General features: G+C 40.5%; 1 protein-coding gene across 6 annotated transcripts in view; it reads left to right on the forward strand.

The window, feature by feature from the left end:
• Positions 1–19,988, forward strand: part of NCOA7 (nuclear receptor coactivator 7) — a 150,945-nt gene extending 130,957 nt beyond the window's left edge. For 5 of the 6 annotated variants that reach the window (XM_087444053.1, XM_087444055.1, XM_087444057.1 and 2 more), the window contains 5 exons: positions 3,549–3,674; positions 4,994–5,146; positions 16,893–16,988; positions 17,441–17,514; positions 17,892–19,988. In XM_087444053.1, coding sequence (XP_087300179.1) covers positions 3,549–3,674; positions 4,994–5,146; positions 16,893–16,988; positions 17,441–17,514; positions 17,892–18,027 — 585 coding nt within the window. In that variant the 3' untranslated portion in view covers positions 18,028–19,988. Of the gene's footprint in view, positions 1–1,446; positions 2,274–3,548; positions 3,675–4,993; positions 5,147–16,892; positions 16,989–17,440; positions 17,515–17,891 lie in introns of those variants that run through there. The other variant, XM_004422292.3, reaches the window with a different exon arrangement.
• Positions 19,989–25,931: the final 5,943 nt, after the last annotated feature.

Consider the following 25,931-nt stretch of genomic DNA (forward strand, 5'->3'; position numbering starts at 1 on the left):
TATGATGCCAACTTAACTTGCTAGCAATGTGAAGAATACCCTTCTCACTGTGCTTCTACCAGCAGAAAATATTATTACTATTACTCCTTTCTAGAAATTTTTGCTCTATAATATATACAAAATTTGTGTTTTTTCTTCCTTGTGATGCCCACTCATTTCCTTTTCCCGTTTTCCTAAAAGAATCTTAATAGTTTCATCACACAGTTTGAGCTCTTTATGATTAAAGATATTAATTCTTTGTCTCCTGTATTTTTGACAGATTTTTTTCCTAGTTTGTGATTCGTCTTTTATTTTATCTATAGTTTTTGCTTATGGTTTTTTCTTATAATGCTTTTATGTATAGGTGGCCCAATGATACCAATTTAAACTTTAATCACTCTACAGTTGATTTATTGATATATGATAGGTAATATTTTTAATAGTCAATTTTTCCAGCACTATTTAATGATTTCTGATGTTTTCTTCCTTGTGTTTAAAGGTCTTATATATATTCTGTGCTATCTATTTAACTTGTTTAAATAACACAAGGTGGTCATACGCTCCCGTGCTTAAAACACTCAGTGGCTCCCCATTGCCATCATTACCCACCTGGCCAATCATCAGAACCACCAGGTGGTGATTTTTTTTTTTAACTGAATCCTAGCACCTCACCATTAAAGGTATTAATTCAGTAGGTCCGGTGGATGGAATGTCAGAATCTGTATTTTTAAAAGCTGCTAGATGATTTTGAAGAACAGCCAGCTTTTAGAAACACTGGCCTACAGCATACGTTCTCAGCCCCTTGATGGCATCAAGACTCTTCATCTTCTCCACTCCTGCTCCCTCTCTAGCCTCATCTCTACTTCTCTTGCTCTCTATTCTCAAGCCAGAGTGAACCTAGAACATCCCTGTGTTCCTGCTGTACCCTCCACCTCCGTCTCCCCACACCCTACCCTCTGCTATGGAACTGAAGCCCCACCTCCTCTGTGAATAAGCATCTCAGAACTCGCTAGGTGGCTCCAGCCTCCTTTGAGCTGCTCCTGTTAGCATTTGTATCATGTGGAATGGCACTCATTTATTTATAAATGTCTCTCTGTCTCCTCACCCACTGGAGACCATGGATTGCTTTGTGTCCCCGAGACTGGCAAAGCCCCGGTGCTTACCATCATATAGAAAGCACTCAGTAATGTTAGCTGTCATGACGGGGAGGTACTGAAGAGAATGCTGTCTGACTGGCACAAAATCCGAGTGTTTCTGCCCCAGATTGTGTCCAGGCTCTTGCATTGAGAATAAGTTCTGGTTGACCTGGGACTGGCCACTAAGTATCTGCCAGAGTCCTCATTAGAACTGACCCTCAGCGTGAGCTGTACAACAGCACTCGGATCCCCTCAGCAGTACCCAGGACCGAAAGGCCATTTGGGGTCTGGAAAAGTCACAGAAAGATCACTGCAATTGATCCAATGGTGATCTATATTTCTTTCCAACCCCCTGACATCTGATCTGGGGAGTAGAGGAGGACTCATCATGCTTACTAGTCATGAAGACTAATATTCTAAAAAGTAAAAGATAAATATTACTTTGACAGCTCTTTTGAAAAATCTGATCTAAAGTAACATTTTTCTCAGCCTCATGTAAACCAGATGTTCTCCCATTCACTGAAGTTCCTCATACCCGACAAACATGACAGGGTATTGAAATGAAATGCTATTGCTCTTAAACTAAGGACTCTACCTCAGGTAAAGGCTGCTTTTCATCCTTCCTTTGAGATTCAAACTGATATCAGAGAACGTAGTAAAGGTTAAAACGGGGAGGTTTAGCTTTAAAGAAGGTGCTGGAAAAAACTCTGAAAAGGCAGGGCTAGAAAAGCTAGCTTAGCCGGAGGACAATTTGGAAGGAAAGCCTAAGGAGAAAAGAAAACAATGGGGTTTTGTTGTCCTGTTAGGAAATCACCCTTTCAAAGGTACAAGTGTCAGTTTACAGCCTCTCTGGCTGTGCCTGACAGGAAGCGGGTGTTTGCTCTGAATCCTAATTTGGGTGTGTTCCTGTAGAAATGTTGAACCCTCTCCTAAGGGAAACAGAAACTTAAGCGTGCAGGAAACGAGAGACTTCAAAAAGCAGTTGTAGCTCACTGTGGCTACAAGTCACAGTGGTGTGGAAGCAGATAGAGAAAAAACCTGCTCCTCGTTAGAGAGCAAGCAGACAGTCCTCACCCGGGCATGATGAGGGTACGAAGATTGCCCTTGGACATTCAGATTTTCTATTGTGCCAGACCAGACCACGAGCCTTTTGTGAAGGTATGTTGGAGTCCCTGAGGGCTGATAAGGTGCCGGTGAGTCCTCAGAGATCTGCCACTCGGTCTGTTTTGAAATGCTTTCTTAAATAGGATTGTGCTGACATTTCAACCGGAGCAGGTATTTTGTTTGTTTTGGAGATAAATATGGTGTGGTTTGCCCCTTCTCTTTGGAGTCAGAAATCCATATTTGATTTTTTCCATCCCAGAGCCTCATTTTATACCTGTGTTAAATGTAGAGTTCACCAAAAACGTATGCTTTATTTAATACATTTAAAATGCTGGATTTGTGATTCTTTGAGAGTGTTTTAAGTAAATTCCCCTTGAGAAGATGGTAAAATGTATAAGCTGATTTCCTTACCTGTAAATCTGGCTCAGACGACGGCAGGTACTTTATATCTATCACTATACATTTTGGAAATTGAGTAGTGCATTATCTGATGACTTTCACTGGATATAACTTAAATGTTTTTTTTCTCCATAATGCAGAATTCGTTAATACTGGTACCTGGGAATTTTGGTGAATAAATCACTAAATATATATCTTTCAATTTCAAAATAATTCCGTGATTTATCCAGACTTTAGGAGGGGCCAAAAAAGTAGATTTTAAGATGAAATTGACTTTGGTAGTTCCTAAGCCTAGTTACAGTGAAATAATAAACGTTGTGTACAACATCTTGTTTCTAAGTTTTAGAGGAAAGACTACTTCGATAGTTTCTGAACCATACATAAACAATCTTATCCTAATTGTTGCTCCTGGTAGCTGTTACCATTCGTTATCTCTATGAAGGTTGGTTGCTATGTACACAATCTTAAGAGAAAACATTGGGAGTCTTGATTAAAAAAACTATCTTATCTTCCCCAATTTTCCTATTTATAGAAGACTTACTCACAGAATGATCTTTTGCTTAGCCCCATAACAATTCAAATTTAGATGCAGGCTAAAGGAGAATAATTTAGGGCATTTCAAGAGTATAAGTTGCTTGTGGAATTATCCATTATTTTCACTCAATGACTGAGCAATCGGCAGCAATAGTAAGAGTAGACGACTTGAGACTTGACTTTGTGCATATTAAGCGCCCCAACTGTACAGTGTTAAATTCTGCATTTTTTCTGAAATTGAAAAATCAGCCGTTTCCCCAAAGTCCCATTTCAGTTTCTGTCCTGCTGCTAAAACTCCACCTGTTATGGGCAATTGGGTACCTGGGGTCGCTCTCTGCAGGCAGAGGAAACGCAAGTACATCGTTTTTCTTGGCTCATGTGCCTTCTCCGTGTCAGATCATCACCGTTGAGGAGGCAAAGCGCAGGAGGAGCACGTGCAGCTACTACGACGATGACGATGAGCTGGCCCTGCCAGTCCTGCAGCCCCACAGCGCGCTCCTGGAGAACATGCACATCGAGCAGGTGGGCCGTAGCGAGGACTTAGGGTGGGGGTCTTCCAGGCCTGAAAAAGCATTTCCCCTCCTTGACTGCATTTGCTCTTCTTGCTCGGGTTGAAGGACGAGCCAGGTTTTAAAGGAAGAACACCGGCGCCTAACCAAGGCCAGTGTCCCTTTCTCCGCTTCCGAAAGGTTAACGTTCCCTGTTGGCTTCTTGGGAGTGCGAGGAGTTCGCCAGACACCGCATCATCTCCCAAACTTGAATGAAAAGCCATTTCTTGTCTTCGAAACAATTTGTAAAGTGTCCGACCATAGTCCTTAATACACTTAAAAAGGATCCAGATTTATCCTAGTGATTATTGCAGAGGTCCAATGACTGTAATTTATCGAGTTAATAAAAGTCATGTAGCAAATACACTTTACTTGCTTTATGAAAACTACCTACGGCTAGGAAGAATTTTCCTTTTTCTGTAATTTTCTTTGCGTACGTTATATTTTCTGAAAATCTGTTACTTCTATATTATGAAATACTATAATGTGTTTGCATTTGAACTTTAGTAAGGAATCTCTTGCACTTCCCCCATCAGTCAGATTCAGAAATCTGAATTTCAGAGACCTTAAAGAATCATTAAGTTCAACTTCCTCAATTTACAAATGAGTCTGTGAAGGCCCAGGAAAGCCAAGAGATTTGACCAAGCAATTACAGAGACGGGGTTCATGCTGTTACTAGAACTGACGTTAAACTTTCTGAAGACTTCAGCACTTCATAGCCTCCTTTGTTGGTTTTTTTGAAGAGATATGCATTATTGTATTTATGGCAGTCAAGTTGAAGCTAAATATTAGTGTAGGTGAAAGATACAGGTGGAATGAGGATGGACTACATCTGACTACAAGCACAAAACGCCTGTGTTTTCTTCTTCTTACCTCTGTAGTTGTCAGTAGCAGCTCTGAGCCTGTGAGGGTTTAGAAAGAACAATGGGAGAAACACGAACTCTTGGGCGAAAGCCAGGCTGAAGTGTAAAAAGGAGAGCGTGTGTCTAATTTATACCTCTTTATCAAGCTAGATGCGGTATCTTCAAATGGATAGTGGCATAGTGACCCCACAATCAGGCCCCTGAGTGGGGAAGCATGCTCTGGCAGCACCTCTGCCAAAGTGAACACTATCAAGCAATGATTTTTCTCTTTTATTGGTTTATGGTGGCAAATATTTGCCAGAGTAAAGATGAGCAATATGTAAGTAAGTGTGATTTTGAGTTTGAGCCACAGGTGCTTGTTTTGTGCTGCAAGTTGATGAGTGATTTGTGGGTGAACTGTATATTTACATCTCCATCTTTGGAATTACAGCTGGCCCGACGCCTTCCAGCAAGGGTACAAGGGTATCCATGGAGACTCGCATACAGCACATTAGAGCATGGGACCAGCTTGAAAACTCTCTATCGGAAATCAGCGTCGCTAGACAGTCCTGTCCTATTGGTCATCAAAGATATGGATAATCAGGTGAGGCTTGTTCCTCTCATAGAAAACATTTTCTTTTTTTTTTTTTTTTTACCTTTTTTTTTGTTTTAATTTTTGTTTATTGTAGTAACATTGGTTTATAACATTGTAAAAATTTCAGGTGTACATCATTATGTTTCTATTTCTGCATAGACTACATCATGTTCACCACCAAAATACTAATTACAACCCATCACCACACACATGTACCGAATTAACCCTTTCACCCTCCTCCCGCCCCCTCTGGTAACCACCAATCCAATCTCTGTCCCTATGTGTTTGTTTATTGTTATTATTATCTACTACTTAATGAAGGAAATCATATGGTATTTGACCTTCTCCCTCTGACTTATTTCACTTTGCATTATACCCTCAATGTCCATCCATGTTGTCACAAATGGCTGGATTTCATCGTTTCTTATGGCTGGGAGTATTCCATTGTGTATATATACCACATCTTCTTTATCCATTCATCCCTTGATGGGCACTTAGGTTGCTTCCAAGTCTTGGCTATTGTGAATAACGCTGCAATGAACACAGGGGTGCATGTACCTTTACAAATTTTCAAGTTCTTTGGATAAATACCCAACAGTGGAATAGCTGGATCATATGGTAGTTCTATCCTTGATTTTTTGAAGAATCTCCATACTGTTTTCCATAGTGGCTGCACCAGTTTGCACTCCCACCAGCAGTGTATGAGAGTTCCCTTCTCTCCACATCCTCTCCAACACATGTTGTTTCCTGTCTTGTTAATTATAGCCATTCTGATGGGCGTGAGGTGATATCTCATTGTAGTTTTGATTTGCATTTCCCTGATAGTGATTTTGAACATTTTTTCATGTGTCTGTTGGCCATCTGTATATCTTCTTTGGAGAAATGTCTGTTCAGGTCTTTTGCCCATTTTTTAATTGGGTTGTTAGCTTTTTTGTTGTTGAGATGCATGAGTTCTTTATATATTTTGGAGATTAAGCCCTTATCAGATGTATGGTTTGCAAATATCTTCTCCCAATTGTTGTTGTCTTTTCGTTTTGTTGATGGTTTCCTTTGCTGTGCAGAAGCTTTTTAGTTTGATGTAGTCCCATTTGTTTATTTTTTCTATTGTTTCTCTTACCCGGTCAGACATGGTGTTTGAAAAGATGTTGCTAAGACCGATGTCAAAGAGCGTACTGCCTATGTTTTCTTCTAGAAGTTTCACAGTTTCAGGTCTTACATTCAAGTCTTTAATCCATTTGGAGTTAATTTTTGTGTATGGTGTAAGGTAAGGGTCTACTTTCATTTTTTTGCATGTGGCTATCCAGTTTTCCCAACACCATTTGTTGAAGAGACTTTCTTTTCTCCATTGTATGTTCTTGGCTCCTTTGTCAAAGACTAGCTGTCCATAGATGTGTGGGTTTATTTCTGGGCTTTCGATTCTATTCCATTGATCTGTGTGTCTGTTTTTGTGCCAGTACCATGTTGTTTTGGTTACTATGGCTTTGTAGTATATTTTGAAATCAGGGAGTGTAATACCTCCAGCTTTGTTCTTTTTTCTCAGGATTCCTTTAGCTATTCGGGGTCTTTTGTTGTTCCATATACATTTTAGGATTCTTTGCTCTATTTCTGTGAAAAATGTTGTTGGAACTTTGATAGGGATTGCATTGAATCTATAGATGGTTTTAGGAAGTATGGACATCTTAACTATGTTAATTCTTCCAATCCAAGAGCATGGAATATCTTTCCATTTCTTTGTGTCTTCCTCAATTTCTTTCAGAAATGTTTTATGGTTTTCGGTGTACAGATCTTTCACCTCTTTGGTTAAGTTTATTCCTAGGTATTTTACTCTTTTTGTTGCAATTGTAAATGGGATGGTATTCTTAATTTCTCTTTCTGCTACTTCGTTGTTAGTGTACAGAAATGCAACTGATTTTTGTGTGTTGATTTTGTATCCTGCAACTTTACCATATTCGTTTATTACTTCTAAAAGTTTTCTGGTGGATTCTTTAGGGTTTTCTATATATAAAATCATGTCATCTGCAAATAGTGACAGTTTCACTTCTTCCTTTCCAATTTGGATCCCTTTTATTTCTTTCTCTTGCCTGATTGCTCTGGCTATGACTTCCAGTACTATGTTGAATAGGAGTGGTGACAGTGGGCATCCTTGTCTGGTTCCTGTTCTTAGAGGGATAGCTTTCAGTTTTTCACCATTGAGGATGATATTAGCTGTGGGTTTGTCGTATATGGTCTTTATTATGTTGAGGTACTTTCCTTCTATACCCATTTTATTCAGAGTTTTTATCATAAATGGATGCTGTATTTTGTCAAATGCTTTCTCTGCATCTATTGAGACGATCATGTGATTTTTATTCTTCATTTTATTAATGTGGTGTATTATGTTGATTGATTTGCGAATGTTAAACCATCCCTGCATACCTGGAATAAATCCCACTTGATCATGGTGTATAATCTTTTTAACGTATTGTTGTATGCGATTTGCTAGTATTTTGTTGAGGATTTTTGCATCGATGTTCATCAGTGATATTGGCCTGTAATTTTCTTTTTTTGTGTTGTCCTTGTCTGGTTTTGGTATCAGGGTAATGTCAGCTTCGTAGAATGAGTTAGGGAGCGTCCCCCCCTCCTCAATTTTTTGGAAGAGTTTGAGAAGGACAGGTATTAAGTCTTCTTTGAGAATGTGTGGTAGAATTCACCAGGGAAGCCGTCTGGTCCTGGACTTTTATTTTTGGGGAGGTTTGTGATTACTGTTTCGATCTCCTTACTGGTGATTGGTCTATTCAAATTCTCTACTTCTTCTTGATCCAGTTTTGGAAGGTTGTATGATTCTAAGAACTTATCCATTTCTTCCAGATTGTCGAATTGGTTGGCATATAGCTTTTCATAGTATTCTCTTATAATCTTTTGTATTTCTGAGGTGTCTGTTGTAACCTCTCCTCTTTCGTTTCTGATTTTACTTATTTGTGCCTTCTCTCTTTTTTTCTTGGTGCATCTAGCTAAAGGTTTGTCAATTTTGTTGATCTTTTCAAAGAACCAGCTCTTGGTTTTATTATTTTTTTCTATTGTTTTTTTGGTCTCTATTTCATTTATTTCTGCTCTGATTTTTATTATTTCCCTTCTTCTACTGATTTTGGGCTTTGTTTGTTCTTCTTTTTCCAGTTCCTTTAGGTGCGTTGTTAGATTGTTTATTTGAGATTTTTCTTGTTTGTTGAGATAGGCCTGTATTGCTATAAACTTCCCTCTTAGAACCACTTTTGCTGTATCCCATAAATTCTGGCATGTCGTATTTTCATTTTCATTTGTCTCCAGGTATTTTTTGATTTCTTCTTTGATTTCTTCATTGACCCAGTCGTTGTTCAGTAGCATTTTGTTTAATCTCCACGTATTTGTGGCTTTTCTGATTTTCTTCCTATAGTTGATTTCTAGTTTCATACCGTTGTGGTCAGAAAAGATGCTTGGTATTATTTCAATCTTCTTAAATTTATGGAGACTTGTTTTGTGGCCTAATATGTGATCAGTCCTGGAGAATGTTCCATGTGCATTTGAAAAGAACGTGTATTCTTCGGTTTTTGGATGGAATGCTCTGTATATGTGTACTAGGTCCTCCTGTTCTAGTGTGTCGTTTAAGGCCAATGTTTCCTTATTGATCTTCTGTTTGGATGATCTATTCATTGGTGTAAGTGGGGTGTTAAAGTCCCCTACTATTATTGTGTTACTGTCTATTTCTGTTTTTATGTCTGTTAATAATTGCTTTATATATTTAGGTGCACCTACATTGGGTGCATAGATATTTACAAGTGTTATATCCTCTTGTTGGATTGTTCCCTTGATCATTATGTAATGCCCTTCTTTGTCTCTTTTTACAGTTTTTGTTTTAAAGTCTATTTTGTCTGATATGAGTACTGCTACCCCAGCTTTCTTTTCATTGCCATTTGCGTGGAGTATCTTTTTCCATCCCTTCACTTTCAGTTTGTGAGTGTCTTTAGATCTAAAGTGTGTCTCTTGTATGCAGCATATATATGGGTCTTGTTTTTTTATCCAGTCAGCCACCCTATGCCTTTTAATTGGAGCATTTAGTCCATTGACATTTAAAGTAGCTATTGATAAGTATGTACTTACTGCCATTTTTAAACTTTTTTTTTTCCTCAGTGTTTTTGTAGTCCTTCTCTGTTCCTTTCTTATTCTATACAGAATTGATGGTCACTTTAGTTTGACCTCTGTCTGAAAGCTGACCCTCCTCCCTCCTTTTATGTTTTTGATATCATATCTAACCTCTTTTTTGTGCATTTGTATCCATTACGTTCTTATCATGGAAATAGATAATTTTTCCTATTTGTGGTCTTCTCTTTTCCCCTTAGATCAGCCCCTTTAACATTTCTTGTAGCACTGGTTTCTTGGTGACAAACTCCTTTAATTTTTGCTTGTCTGGGAAAATTTTGATCTCTCCTTCCATTTTGAATGATAACCTTGCTGGGTAGAGTATTCTTGGCTGTAAGTTTTTTCCTTTTAGCACTTTAAGTATATCGTGCCATTCTCTTCTAGCCTGTAAGGTTTCTGCTGAGAAGTCAGCTGATAGCCTTATGGGGTTTCCTCTGTATGTAACTTGACATTCTCTTGCGGCTTTTAGGATTCTCTCTTTAATTCTGGACATTTTAATTATGGTGTGTCTTGGTGTGGGCCTCTTTGGGTTTATCTTGTTTGGGGCTCTCTGTGCTTCCTGTACCTGGATGTCTGTTTCCTTCCTTAGGTTAGGGAAGTTTTCATCTATTATTTCTTGAAATAGATTCTCTGCCCCCTTGTCTCGCTCTACTCCTTCCGGGACACCTATAACACAGATGTTAGTGCGCTTGATGTTGTCCCAGAGGTCCCTTAGACTCTCCTCACTCTTTTTAATTCTTTTCTCTTTTACCTGTTCACCTTGGGTAATTTCTTCTAGTCTTTTGTCCAGCTCACAGATCCGTTCTTCTATATCCTCTACTCTGCTTTTGAGTCCCTCTAATGAATTTTTCATTTCCAGTATTGTATTCTTCATTTCTGATTGGTTCTTTTTTATATCTTCCATTTCTTTGTTGACATTCTCACTGAGTTCATCTATTCTTCTCCCCAGATCAGTGAGCATCCTTAACACTCTTAGTTTGAACTCTCTGTCAGGTAGGTTGCTCATTTCTGTTTCACTTAGTTCCTTTTCTGGGGTTTTGTCCTGTTCCCTTACTTGGAATGTATTCTTTTACCTCCTCATTTTGCCTCTTTCCCTGTGCTTGTGTCTATGTATTAGGTAGGTCAGCTACGTCTCCTGCTCTTGGATAGGTGACCTTATGTAAGTGATGCCTTAGGAGGCTTCCAGTGTGCTTCCCTCAGTTCTCAATGTTCCAGGGGTGACCCCTATGTGGGCTACTTGTGTCCTTCTGTTGTGGCCTGTTTGCTCTCCCTGTAGGCACCCAGGGAGGCCGAGTTATGCTCCTGGCCAGCTGTTGTAATGCTCAGCTGCTTGTAGTTGTTGTGGGCCCTTCAGTCTCTTTATCAGGTGTGGGGAGCCCCAGTACAGTTGGCTGCAAGTTCTAATACCACATTTGTGTTGCAGTATTTCTTTTAAGTGAGTAAGCCCCCAGCGTGGCAGGTTGTTAGGCTCAGGGCCTTACAATTGCTGTAAGCCTCTAGCCTATTAGGTCTCTTGTCAGCTCTCTGAGGATTGCAGCTGGGTGGGGCTGGCCTCAGGCACAGGAGCACCCAATTGTTTCAGGCTTTGGAAGGTGGGGCAAACCCCCTATGTAGGTCTTTGAGAAGCAGAAGTCTTCTGCAGCTGACAAGCCCTGCCGCCCACAGGTCCACACACAGTCAACACAGTCCTGCCCCATGTGCGTGCCCCAACCTCCCCAAGCGGACCCAGTTTCTCCACCGTGGGAGCCCCACACACTCTGCCACCACCCCACACTCTCCACCCGCTCCTTGTGCACACCCTGCCCCGCTCAAGTCGGCTCAGTTGCCAGGCTGCAGAGAATCCAGTCACCAATCTATGCAGGCCCACAAGTTGCCTGAGGGCTTATTGTTGGGTGGGGCCCGTCTCTAGGGTGGGCTGTCTGCCCTGGCTGACCTGGATTAAATCGGTGCTCTAGGGGGTGAGGCAGACCTGGGCTAGCAGGCCCCAGGGAGAACTCCAATGTCGTCTGCGTCAGCACATCCACACCAGGCCACAACATTGGCCGCCGCCGATGTCCCAGTCCCTGGGGAGGTCTCACCCCAAACCGAGATGCACTCAGGGCCTCTTAGGTGAGTCTCTTTTCACCACAGCACTGTGCACCTTTCTTTCTGGTGATTTTAGGATGCTTTCTGAAACGGGTGAGTTTGTGCGTGGGCCCTTTAAGAGCCGGTTGTTGTTTCTTTGTGAACCAGCTTTTCTGGGGGTGCTCCCCAGTGTTTTAGTAGCAGGCACAGTCAGATATTATGCCACTCGTCTCGATTGTGCTGGGTCCACAAAATGCCCACAGCGGGGGCGCTCCCCGGCTCAGGACCCCGCGCCTCCAGGGAGGCTGCGTACCTGTGAGCTGCTCCCGGCGGCCGTGACGCTGGCGGCTTGTGAGGGCTGCATTTTTCTCTCCAGAAGGGAGTTTCTGCCTCTTCCACCTCAGTTAGATTTGTCCGTTGTTGCAGGAGTTCCTCTTATCCAGTTTTCAGTTCTGTCTCAGGGGTAATTTTTCCACGAGTAGTTGTAAATTGGCTGTGTCCACGGGAGGAGGTGAGTTCCGAGTCTGCCCATGCCGCCATCTTGACTCGAGACTCGAAAACATTTTCTAATGAAGATTTTCAAACCTGCACAACAGTAGAGAGACTGGTACAATGAGCTCCCATCGCCCAGACTCCGTAGTTAGCAGGATTTTGCCACATAGGCTTCATCTGTCTTTCTTTTCTTTGTTTCTTCTTTGCTGAAGTATTTTGAACTAAATCCCAATTATTATGTCATTTTGCCCCTATGTACTTCACAAGGCATCTCTAAAAAAGAAAATGGAGCATATCTCCAAATACAGTCACATTCTAAAGAATTTTTTTCCTGTGCTCAGTATACAGTATGGAAGCTATAATGATTCTACAACCTAAAGCTGGAGAAGTTGGGGAAAATTCTCAAGTTTGGATTTGGAGATAATTGCAGACAGAAGTTCCATTGCCAAACCAGAACTTTTGCCAGGTAGCTGAAGTAGTGCCCACAAACCTCGCCTGCTTGGCTGCTGAGATGGAGAGCTGGTCAAGGCCGTGGTGTGTGGTACCTGAAGGGCCCAGTTGTTATGAGACAATGGGGGAGGGCTCTGTGCCCTTGCTCAATGCAGTTTTGCTGTGTTGCACTTTGTCTTGGAGGCACTGGTGAAGTCTAGATATTACCCCCATCTACCCTACACTAGTACTCCTTCCCTCAGTCAGCTTGGAGTGTGAGGTGGAATCTGGCCAGGTTTCTCTCATATGCTACCCACCCAGGCTCCTGCTTCACAAAAGGAAGGCATCCTTCAGGTCTGCTCTTTATTCATTTCAGTTTGGTCTATGTAATGTCAAGAAGAAATTCCTTTATGTTTTTAAGATGATGCCGTTCTTTTCTCTTTCTGGCATTGCAGCAGGTTTTACTCAACAGCCATTCATTTATTCATCCGTTCAGCAAATGTATAATGAGTACTTGTTAAGTGTGGGACACTATTATACATTGGGGTGCAAAGCCACATAATTGAGATCATTTCAGGGGAAATAGATCTCTGCTGTCATAATTTGTCTTGTGGAAAATTAGCAGAGAAATGAGGGTACTGCAAGCATTGTCTTTCTCACCCAAGATCTTTCCTATGACTTTTTTGCAGTATAACTGTAGATTAAGAGTTCTGGGGAGTAGTTTAGCTATTATCATTGTTGCTATTATTATCTCCTGATTGGTAACATTTTATTTAATAGTGATCCAAGCTGAATAGTGGGTAGAGTCAAGTTAAAAATTAAAATAATAATAAAGATTTAAAATAGAATGACTTAGGGATTTAGTGTAGTGTTTGAGAAGGTGGAGGCTATGTTTTAGATGAGATATGGCTAGATGCTTTTAGACCACACACCCAAACCCTCACCATAAGTATAGATTAGTTCTCCTGCTAATTTCCCAAAGGATCTCAAACCTGGTGGGGAATGTGTTGGCTGCACAGAGCAGGTATTGACGAAGCACAGCCTCCCCCAGCTTCCCGTCGGCAGATGTTTAAGGAGGCCCACACCTGAAGGTACTGTTTGTCAGGAGGTGTGGTCTTACTGAATCTGGTACTCTGCAGGCACTTGTGTTGTTTGAAGACACCTGGATACTAACTCTGCTTTCCCCCACTCCATCTATCCCCGAGGCATGAATGTGGCTTCGCTATGTTTGAGAACATGATAGAACAAACCTATAAATTTATCTGGAAATGAATTATATAAAATTCTAATATAAAAATATTATATAGGCATAATGGCAGCAATGAGGAGCACTATAGTGTCAATCCCCAGTGAAATAGCCCTAACTGGTGGAAATTATAAAAACCACAATCACATAAAGTCTCTGGAAATTGTCTGAAGGGCATACAGCAAGTGAAGAAACATTTATTTAAGAAAAATCGAATAAATCTCCGTAATAACAGTGAGATTCTGTGGCACGTGAGGGACAACCTGCTCCCTCCCCCCACTCCAGTTCAGACTGACAGAAGCTCCACTCTGGGCATGTGAGGACAAGAAGATGGGGCTCGTCCCCCCAGCTCCCAGGCAAGGGCTATGATATACCCTCTCTAGGGGCAGGTCCCAGTACTTCTTATTCCCTGCCTGAGATCTGTCTTTCGGAGGCTAACTTCAGGCAAGTGTGGCCTAGAGGTGGAGGCTCTCTTCCTCCACCAGCCCCTCCTCGTGGGGCAGATACTCGACCTTAGGCATGGCAGGCTGAGAATACAAGGGTCTCTGCTGCCGTTGCCCCAGCTCTCAGGGAAGCAGTTCCCTGCCAGGTGAGGCGAGCCAAGACCAGCGGCTACCCTGCCCAGCACTCTGCTCATAAAACAAGATTGTTCATCTGAGACAAGTAGGCCACTGTCCAGCCCCCGGCTCCAGAGCAGAGCCCTGAGCTCCTAGCTCCATGGGAAGAGACAGACCAAAAGATAGTAGAGCTCTGAAGCTCTCCCCACAGGAGCTGACTGTATTTAGAGGAGTTGGGGGAAGTTCAAGCCAAAGGGTGCTCCAGAGAACAATGACAATTTTGGTGGTAAACAATTAAGAGGAGGCTGGTAGCTCCAGGAAGGCAACAAGCTAAACGATAGTTCCAGAGAGAACCAGGGAAAGCAACAGCTAAGAACCTTCCTGGAGTCCGGATAAACTCAGACTGGCCAAAAACTCCCTCTGAAAAGGGACCCAAATCTAATTGAATCAGACTGTGGAGTAATTTATACCACAAGGTATTACGGAAAATAATTGAGCAAGCATCAGACAATTAATAGAGTCTGATTTATACTAATATACTAACTTAATTCCAGTGAGGTATAGAAATGTTACTGCTATATTACTCTGTTACATCATTCCACTTTTTATTATTTGTATGACAATTTTGTTATATGTATTACATTGACATGTATTATAAACCCAATAGTAAATTATGATTACTACTTTCTATGATTTTTTATCTACTAAAGAAGCTAAGAGAAGAAAGGAGAGCAAATATACATTTATAGATGTTGTTATATTAATCTTCCTTTAACCACTTCTGGTTGTCTTCATTTATTCCCATGGATTCCTTTGTTATATTGCCAAGTATTTTAAATTTTTATATGGTATAGACCCAACAGTATCATTATACACAATATTATACAATTTCTTTCTAAATAAGTTAATAGAAAAAAAAGAAAATAGACATCTTCTTACGTAACTAAATGCTATATACCTAACAAAATTAACAGTAATTCGTTAGTATCATTCAATCCCCAGTCCTTAAACAGATTTCTATGATTGCTAAGAAAATTTTGGCTAAGAAAGAATATAATTGGAATCCTTTGGAGAGTGAGAGAGCAAGGGTGGCTTTTCCTGTTCTTTGATCAGAAAGGGACCCACTTTCTTCCACTTATGACCATTCCTCTTGTCATATTTTAGCACATGCTTTTAAAACTAGATGCCCATCTCACTTGTATTTTTTTTTGTTTTAATTTTTTTTGTGAGGAAGATCAGCCCTGAGCTAACATCCATGCCAATCCTCCTCTTTTTGCTGAGGAAGACTGGCTCTGAGCTAACATCTATTGCCAATCCTCCTCCTTTTTTTTTTTTCCCTTTTTCTCCCCAAAGCCCCAGTAGATAGTTGTATGTCATAGTTGCACATCCTTCTAGTTGCTGTATGTGGGATGCCGCTTCAGCATGGCCAGAGAAGCGGTGCATCGGTGCGTGCCCAGGATCCGAACCCAGGCCGCCAGTAGCGGAGCGCACGCACTTAACCACTAAGCCATGGGGCCAGCCCCTCAGTTGTATTTTAGTTCTTTTACTGAAAGATCATCAGAAGAAGGGAAATGGATTTTTGATATTTTTATTTTGTTTTGTTTGGTAGGATTTTGTTTGGTAAGGTTTAGTAGCAGAAAGTATTAAGAATATTGGTTAGAAAGAGTTTTAGACTTGTACTCCACCTAATTTTTTGTATTTCAAGGAGTCAGTAACTGAGTGTCATTGGTGAAGAAGAGATTCCACAATGATTATAATCCAATTAAAATAATTTTGAAAAGTTATAAGACATTTTTCAGATAACCTCCATTTAAAGCAATGTTTCTCAAGTGGGATTTGGAGTAGAAGGTATATCAGAATCACCTAGGGACATTTTCAAAATATGCATACTCACTCTTGCCAACCCTCACCACTGCCAGTACCGATCAGGATCTGAGCTTCAGGGTAGGAAGCTGAGGCAGTGGGCATGCGTATTCTGAAAACACTACTCCTTCCAACCCCCAACAAGCAAAAAATAGGAAAGCCATTGATTCAAATACATATAAATCACCTTTAAAGCCCATAGTATTATGAAATTATCTTTTTCTTAAAAGCGCTTTCAAACTAAGGTATATAGTCATGCGTTGCTTAACAACAGGGATACGTTCTGAGAAATGCTTTGTTAGGTGATTTCATTGTTGTGCGAACATCGTAGAGTGTGTTTACACAAACCTAGATGGTATAGCCTACTACACACCTAGGCTATATGGTACTAATCTTATGGGACCACCATTGTATATGCAGCCCATCGTGGACAGAAATGTCATTATGTGGCACATGACTATATTGGATCAGTTATGTTAAGGATATGGTTTTAATAAACATATTGAGAACTCATTTTTTACAAATCAAAAAAGAGAAATTTATTTTCTCTGGGGAAACGTCTGGTCACAATTCCACTTATAAAACTCCTAAGAGACATGACTGTTATCTCAACCACTCATTTCTGTGTGCAAGATGCATCTTGTTTAATATTCCAAATATGTCATCTGTATTCACTAAAGGAAATTTGTCTCCATAGTGGACTTTAGAAGTCTTCTAAAATTGGAAAAATTGTTGGTCTTTGACAAATAAGTTCTCTGAGCCATTTGGGTTCCAATTAGAGCTGGGACATTTTATTTATCCATTCGTTGGTGGTCTTTTTTATTTAAGAGCTCCAATTTGGTAATGATCTTTGCTGAAAGAGGTATAATGAGATCTCAGACCAGGATTGTGTTAAAATATTTCAGAAAGCCTTTCTTTGAAAGTAGATAACGTTTCTGTTTTCTTTTGGCAGATTTTTGGAGCATATGCAACTCATCCTTTCAAGTTCAGTGACCACTATTATGGCACAGGCGAAACTTTTCTCTACACGTTTAGCCCTAATTTCAAGGTACCTAGATGGGAGAAATACCCAGCTTCCCAATGTCACAGGTAGGGATGTGGGTGGGGTTGGAGGCGGGGCCATCGTTGGAGTAGCAGCTATCCTGTAAACCTTGTTGGCTTTTGCTGTAGCCTTCATGACTACTTCATGAAGTCAGCACTGCATGACTGTAGCGCACCCCCTGCTCAGAGTCCCTCCCTGGGCCTGGGGAACTGCCCTTCTGCACAGTCTGGGATCCAGGGAGGGGTTGCAAGTCAGAGTCAACATGTGCCTGAGATCCTTCTGACTTCATAACCCCTTTGGAGATCTCTTCCTGGTGTGGGAAAGGTCTGGCAGTCAGGAGCTTCCTCAGCCAATGGGTAATTAATTCCCTTCCACACAGAGGTACTGTCCTAATACTCCCTCTTTGCTGATTCTCCAGATTAAAATGTCTGTTCTCTGTCCTGTGTTTCTACCCTCAGGTGTTTAAGTGGAGTGGAGAAAACTCATACTTCATCAATGGAGACATCACATCTTTGGAACTTGGTGGTGGAGGGTAAGGTTTTTGTTGTTATTAATTTACCACCTGACCTGAGCGGGTCTGTTTTGACCTAGGTAACTGAAACCTTGGTGTCAGGTGATTTTAGCTAGTCCATGTGCTTAGATTAATTAGGACAGTGGCCTGATACATGACACCAAGAATCAAAGATAAAATGATTTATAGATGTGTCTAAATGAGGGACTACTACCACTTGTCTTTTAGGAAAGATGGGTCATTTAAATGAAATAAAGGAAATGTAACCTTTTTCAACAAGCAGTTTAGAGTTTTGTCTGTCTGTAGCGCAAAGGAAAGAAGATGGGGCGAGGGAGGATAGAAAATGTGCCAAACAAGATTGAAATGTTTTCACCATTTTGATTTTTTCACCTTATCAGGGGACGATTTGGTTTGTGGCTCGATGCTGATTTATACCACGGACGAAGCAACTCCTGCAGCACTTTCAATAATGATATTCTTTCCAAAAAGGAAGACTTCATAGTTCAGGACCTCGAAGTATGGACATTCGAGTGACATTCAGACTGCCTTAAAATATAGCATTAAAAAGACCGGGTTTGATCAGCCCTCCTAAAGCTGGCTAGAAGACAAAGCCCCAGCACAGACTGCCTCACCCACCATAATGCTTTCTTTCTGCCATCATCTCAGAGCATGATCGCATCACAGATTCTGGAAGATAGATGTGGAGGGCAGACAACGAAGAAAGAAATTTGGAGTCCAGATTGGTGAAAGACTTTATACTCCCTCTTCCTTCAAATCCATACAGCGAGGAATCAAGAGTGTTTATAGATGTATGAGTTGAATGCAATTTTTATTTTTGGTAACTGTGAAAAAAAAAGATACTGTGGAAATACATACATGCCTTGTGTATTTATCAACATAATTTTCATTACCAAAATGTACAGCAGACTCTTGTTTGCCATGGAAAAGGTTAGTCTCATTTAGAAAAATTGCAAGTGCACAGCACTTAAAGGGAATATATGATGTTTTTTAAAAACTGTTTTATTTATTATTTCTAGTATATTGTCTGAAATGTGTTGGCAGTTTTTTTCTTTTAATGTGTCAAATCTTGAAGTAAAGAAATGTATACATTTTGTGCTGTTTTAGCAACAAATCCATTTGATTTATATAGTTTTATATTGAATTTTTTTTGCCCTGATTGTTTAGGGTGATAGGTCTTAAGCAGCGTATATATATGCATAATTCTCAATTTTTAAAAACTCATTACCAATGTTCGTTGGTTTGACTATTGTTGGCCAGCTTTCCATTTAGTTATTAAAAAGGTACATTTTCAGTTACTTACTCTGAACATAACTGTGTAAAGAAGAATAAGCCATTTCTCACAGTCATAGTTGATAGTTACAGAAGTGGATTCCTTTATGAACGTAGGCTTACAACAGTCCCTGCTTTTGAAAAGAAAATGCTTCCTATAAAATCATGTGTATTAATAACAAAAACTTTATTTTCGTAGTGTGTTTTACATAATTTTCCCCAAGTTTTTACATTAGCGAACAGGCCTCTGTTTTAAAAGAGACCGAGTGTTTTAATTTCTGCATATTTTATATCAAATGAAAAATGTCAAATTAGCCCAATCGTCTTAGTTTCTAGACTCTTACTTGAGAAAAAGCAATGCAAAGAAATGCATTCATACCAAAATTGAAATGAAAAGTAAAACCTATTTTTTAACATCAATTCATTTTCACATCATAAAACACAATTTTATTAAAAATAATAAAGCCTTGTTAAAATTTAACCAATATTATTGATTGCCAGACTTTTATGAAAGCCAAAGACTGCTAATGGAAAAAATTTTCAAATAATAGCCAAAGCTGAGAAGTGATCTGTCATAAATTACATCACCAGTGATCTTTGAAACGAAAAATTAATAACAAGTAATATTTACATACCTGCATTTAAAAAAACAAAACAGTTCTTAGAATGTTAGCCTTAAGCTGGCAGAATATTTCCCTTATTCTCTTACTTTAGACTATTTATAAAAGAGAACAAACAAATTGCCAAGTGGCCTCCTGTCAGATCAACAGTTATTTTATTCCACTCACATTCCGTGCAAGTTTAAATGGATGCTATAAAATCTTAAATCTGTAGCCTGGGTCTGCTTTCACCCAGTTCTCCTACTGAGAACTCTTGATTAACAACATACTGGCAGCTTAACCTTAATCTGCTTGTTAAATAATGTGTTGGTGTGAGATATCAGGATTGTCTCATAATGATCACGTTTACCATTTATGCCATTTGCAACCATATGCTATTAACAAACAGAATGGTCATTTGCATATAGTTTACTCTCACCTAGTTTAGTCCATGCTATTATACTTGTGAGAGCATATCCAGATGCTGTGTTCTGTATTTACAACAGTATTGTCCAATCAGAAATGTGTGGCCCTTCATTTATGGATATTAAGTATATGTAATGCAGTGCTAGCCCAATATTTTCAATAAAGGAATTTATGCATTCAGTGTGATTTTCTTTTTGAGGAGTCATTAAATATTTATTGGATGCTAGAGTTTTTACTTGTGTGAGAGTATGATGAAATACTTAGACATGTCCAGTGCTCATGTTTCTATTGCCGCTCTGGAAATTCCGTCTTCATTCTTTGTAGCCACCTTCCTATCCTCTCATCAGTTCATGAAAACTGCTCCTGTTATAGTTACTGGAGACAACTCTTGGCTCTATCTACCTGTTTCTCTGTCCTTAATCCTTCTAGCTGTTATTTGTATAGTGACCTCCTCCTTTTAGAACATCTCTCTTGACCTACTTGCTAATTTCCATGAGGGACACGTTTCCCTCTGATCAGTTTTCTTTGGCATCCTGTCTCCTAGTCCTTAAAGATGAAGACCCCAGCAGTCTTCATTGCTCCTCAATTCCTCAGTTCATGAGTCCATATCAAAGGACTTGGGTGGGAGGGGGCAACCAATATCTCAGCAGATTCTGTTGAAAATGACTTAGATACATCTCCATACTACAGCCACCAGGGACATCCTGAACTAGTGTGAGAAGTATCATTGCCCTTCATTTCCGTGTCCTTAATTCCTTTTAAAATTTTAGAGGCATGTGGACCAGGACTAATAAATTTCCTTTTGAGGGAGGCATTGAGAATCTCTTAAACCAGAAAGGGAAGCTAAGATTCACGTTCTTTTTAGGACGCTTAACCTGTTTTTATCAGTATAATCAGATGAAGCAAGATAAGGTGGTCAGAAGCTGAAGGAAGTTCCAGAAACTAAAGGTCAGCCATACTTGCGCCTTGTGTGACTATCAGAAGTGCCTTTGACCACTTCCTTCTGCTCAATCAGGTCACAAACTCCTCATTTAGGTGAAGCCCTAACCTCAGAGCATCACATCCTCTGCCCCCACTTCCTTGCCTATGACCATTATCCATAGTGATCCCGTAACAGAAGGTATCTTAATGAGAAAATTAGGCTTTACGATTCACACTAAAATCAAAAGTCTTACTGCCTTCCCTGCTATTTCAAATCTCTAGTGATTCAGAATAAAAGCTAGACAGGGCCTTCCTGTTATGATCCATCAAGCCATCAAAATAGTGTTTTTTTTGTGTGTGAGGAAGATTAGCCCTGAGCTAACATCTGATGCCAGTCCTCCTCTTTTTGCTGAGGAAGATTGGCCCTGAGCTAACATCCGTGCCCATCTTCCTCTACTTTATACGGGACGCTGCCACAGCATGGCTCGACAAGCAGTACGTCGGTGCGTGCCCGGGATCCGAACCGGCGAACCCCGGGCCGCCGCAGCAGAGCGTGCGCACCCAACCGCTTGCACCGCTAGGCCGGCCCCCAAAATAGTGTTTCTTGACAGAATCTCTTTGGGGACTTATTGTTTATCTTCTATATCAGGGCTGCTCAATAGAACATTCTTTGATGATGGAAATGTTCCCTAAATTTGCACTGTCCTTTATGGTAGCCACTAGCTACCATATAAATAAACCATACCAATAAAAACTGTACTAGTTTTGAACACTTGAAATGTGATTGAGGAGCTGAATTATTAATTTTAACTCATTTACATTTTAGCCACATGTGGCCAGTGGCTGCCATATTGAATAGCGTAGCTCTAGATCAAGATTTGGCACAGCTCAGACTGTTACTCCATTGCCAGAAGAGAACCTTTAGTTCTAAGTACTTAGATTTGTCTCTGCTATTATAGATCATCACACTGCTTGGCACCACCTAAAGTAATAGCGTGTGTCTCACTGTTTAGGTAGTCAGCTAATAAAGTGACCAGAGGGCTGAGTTCCACACTGAAACTTGGATCTCTTAGGGTTACTGATCTCTATCTCTAACCAAAGGTAGTGAAAACCTCTCCCAGGGCCCGGGCCTCGTCTCAAAAAAGATTTCCTGCCTTGGCCATTGGCATGTGTTTTGTTCCTATACTGGACATTCTACTGCACATGGCAGCCCTGTATGATGCCATATCCCTCACCAGGCACCCAGCCACAGTGCATGATGAACCACAGGAAAGAAAAACAATTTATTCCTTACACAGAATTGTGCATCAAGTTTCAGAATCATCAAAAGATAATGAACCACAAAGAAGGCCTCAAACAGTTCTATTCAGTGACCAATCTTCCTTACTAAGCTTGTCAGCTTGGGTGCCCACTCACCACGTGCACACCCAGAGAACCCGCCTGCATGTGGAGAAAGTTTTCAGTATTAACCCATTAAAATGAAGAGCGATCAAAGGCATAATAAGAGAAGAGAGCACTATGGGCCAGCCCGTTGGCGTAGCGGTTAAGTTCCCGCGTTCTGCTTTGGCGGCCAGGGGTTCACGGGTTTGGATCCTAGGCACGGACCTACTCACTGGTCATTAAGCCATGCTGAGGTGGTGTCCCACACGGAAGAACTAGAAGGACCTACAACTAGGCTATATAACTGTGTACTGGGGCTTTGAGAAGAAAAAAGAAAAAGAGGAAGATCAGCCACAGATGTTAGCTCAGGGCCAATCTTCCTCAAAAAATAAAAAAGGGAAGAGAGCATTAGATAATCTTAGTGTCCTATTTACCCATCCACAAGGACTCATCATTTGAACAACCACTCCACTGCTAGGGTTACAAAAAGTAACCCTGATCTAGCTTAACGTAACCCTTGAGGAAAATGCTAAACAAGAAATGTATTCACGTTCAACAAACTTGGGAGATAAGGCATGTCTTCTCATGTCTCTGCAGCTAGAAAATCCTCCTTACCTTGAGGTACTTTGAAAACATTGGAATTCAGCCAATCGGTTCAGCCTTGAATCCCCACAGCTGTCCTTCTTGGCTTAACCCCAAGCTCCACTGGCGGATGGATCAGCCACATTTTACCTAACAGCTGACTGAGATCAGCCCTTTCATCCTTGAAGACTCCAATTAACAATAAGACTATTTCTACAGATATGCTATGTTGAGGTATTGTGTCGACCTTGAGAGCTGTTAAAAGGCCCTACTCCATACCCAGCAAGGACTAGGCTTGTTCTTCTGCAGCATCTTGTTTCCCTATTAGATCCTCCAAAGGGTCAGATAAGTGGATAGGTTTGACCTGGGGTGTCCCAGGGAGAGTTGGGGGTATATGGCATGTGTCCCTTCCAGCAGGTCATATAATCAGATCACCCAGGTAGAATCAAAGCTTCTAGAGACTTCAAAAGGCAGCAACGCATAGTGGAGAAGGCATGGAGTCCCTGGAGCCAGACATTCTGGGTTTGAATCTCAACTCTAGAGCTTACTAGCTATGTGACCTTGGTTAAGTAATTTAACCTCTGTGTGCCTCATTTTCCTGATCTACTACGTGGGAATAATAAAGTGCTCCCCCTTATCTGCAGGGGATATCTTCCAAGACCCCCAGTGGATGCCGGAAACCACGGATAGTACTGAAACTTATATATACTATGTTTTTTCCTATATATACATACCCATGATAAAGTTTAACTTATAAATTAGACACAGGTAAGAGATTAGCAACAACAACAATAAAACAAATCAATTATAGCAATTTGCTGTAGTGAAAGTTACCATAGATCTTAGCAACCTCAGCAGATGATTTTCTTCTTATTGTCGAGAACTTTCATCTTTTCACTTAAAGGAAGCACTTTACAGCTTCTCTTTGGCATATCTGAATTGCCAGTATCACTACTCTTGCGCTTTGGGGACATTATTAAGTAAAATAAAGGTTACTTGAACACAAGCACTGCGACAACACGACAGTTGATCCGATAACTGAGATGGCTACTGAGTGACTAATAGTGTATACAGTTTAGATCCGCTGGACAAAGGGATGATTCATGCCCTGGGGGATGAGACAGCACAAGATTTCATCAAGCTACTCAGAAGGGCTCACAATTTAAAATTTATTTATTTCTGGAATTTTCTATTTAATATTTTCCAACCCAGGCTGACCGAGGGTAACTGAAACTTCGGAAAGGGAAACCGCGGATAACGGGGGCCTACTGTAATAACAACCCCATGACTGTATGATGATTAGAGCATTTAAAATCGTGCCCAGGATACAGTAAGCACTACTAAGCGTTAGATAAACAAAATAGTGAAAGAATTCCTCCTTCAAATGGAGGAACCAACTAATGATGTGAGAGTTGCAAAAGAAAGTTCATCTTCTAAGACAGCGACTTATTTAGTTATGAAAATGACTTTCAGACATATTGCAAAGGCTCCCATTAGCTCTTTAGATATTTTTAACTGAGGTTTTATTTCCTTTTTTACTTATAAAACTAATACATGTTCATGGTAAAGTTTTCAAACAGTACAGGAGATTCCCAGAGGTAACAACCACAAAAGTTCTTTGTGTTTCCTTCTAGAGCATGCCTATGCTTGTATTATTTATGTCTCCTTCATATAAACAGAAGCATACTATACATACTAATCTTCACTTTGCCTTTTTAATTCAACCATATACTGTGAAAAGTATTTTGTATATGTAGCATCAGAACAACATCAGTATATGGAGACTTACCTCATTCTTCATTGCAAGGATCTGTCATTGTTTAAACAGTTCTTCATTAACGGACTTTTTTGGCTATTACCAACAATTTTTAGTGAACATGCTTGTATATAGAACTTTGTACATTTATGAATTGTATATTTGTAAGATTACTTTTAACAGTGAGTCTAATTTGCATTTTCCTGACTACTATGAAGATGAGCATCTTTTAATATGTTTCTTAGCCATTCATGTTTTCTCTTTTGTGAGATGTCTATTCATGTCTTCTGCCTGTTTCTTCTAGTCTGTCTTCTGGGAAGGGGTCACACGAAATCCTTGCTGTTCCTACCTTAAGGATAATAGACGTTAGTCAGTCTATTAATCTTATCTACTTCTGATGAGGGGGACAAATAGTTAACATGATGACATCAGAGGTTCTCAGGCCCTACACTTCAGTTAAGTGATTTTTTTTTTAGAAGCAGCATCAAGCAGTTCACTTGTAATAACAGTAAACATTTATTGAGCGCTTATGTGCTAGGTACTATTCTAAGCACTTTACATATATTATCTCAATTAATCATCATCATAACTTGTGATGGTCATGAGATACGTACTACTATTATTTCCCATTTGAGGAAATGGAAGCACTGAAAAATCAGTGACTTGTCCAAGGCGGAATCACTACTAAATGGTAGAAACATGCTTCAAATTGAGGGAGTCTGACTCCCCAGCCCATGCCTTTAACCACTTAGATAACCACAAGAGAGAGCAAGTTAGTTGGGAGTATAGCAAAGATAGAGGGAGGGCATGGTGGGTGCCCAGAAGCAATCTAGGGAATTGACGGGCCTCAGGTCCATGCCGGGTAGGGAAGGAAGTGAAGATGGGAAGGCGACTGAAAGAGCTGAAGAAAGGTCAAGAACAGAAATTACTAAGAAGTTAGGAGAGTGTGAAAGTTGCTGGGACAGGTGCTTGCAGAGGTGTGAAGAGGCATTGCAGTTCAGATTTTCAGAGCATCTGGGTAAATGTAAAGTTAGAATTTTGCCGCGGGGATGAGTTGTGTTAAAGAGGAATGGAGGCAAAGGGCACTGGAATCCAGGTGCTTGAGAAGTGGCGAATCACGGAAGTTGAGGTTGTCTGAGATAACACTGGAAGTTTGGCAGCATTTGTGGGCCAGTTGCTGAAGCTTTCTGTGAATCTGGGGGAGTGACCTAGAAGCCAGTGGGTGATTGATAGTGATTATGCTTCGTGCTATAGCATGAGACTCCTACCTGTATCAGGCGTTGCATACAGGTAGGAATGGAAGCCCCTGGAACTGGTAGTTAGAAGCTAGAAGAATGCCTACGCTGCTTCCAAATCTCTCTCAGCATGTTGGAAGGTGGGGAGAAAAAGCAATTTTTGTTTGTCAAGGCTCAAGGGGAGTGATGTCCTTGGGGGAAAGCCAAGTTTCAGTGAAGGCAAGAAGGTGAAGGCATGGTTCTGTGAGG

The sequence above is a fragment of the Ceratotherium simum genome, chromosome 19 (assembly GCF_057802395.1).
Source record: "Ceratotherium simum simum isolate JZ-2026a chromosome 19, ASM5780239v1, whole genome shotgun sequence".
Classification (NCBI taxonomy): domain Eukaryota; kingdom Metazoa; phylum Chordata; class Mammalia; order Perissodactyla; family Rhinocerotidae; genus Ceratotherium; species Ceratotherium simum.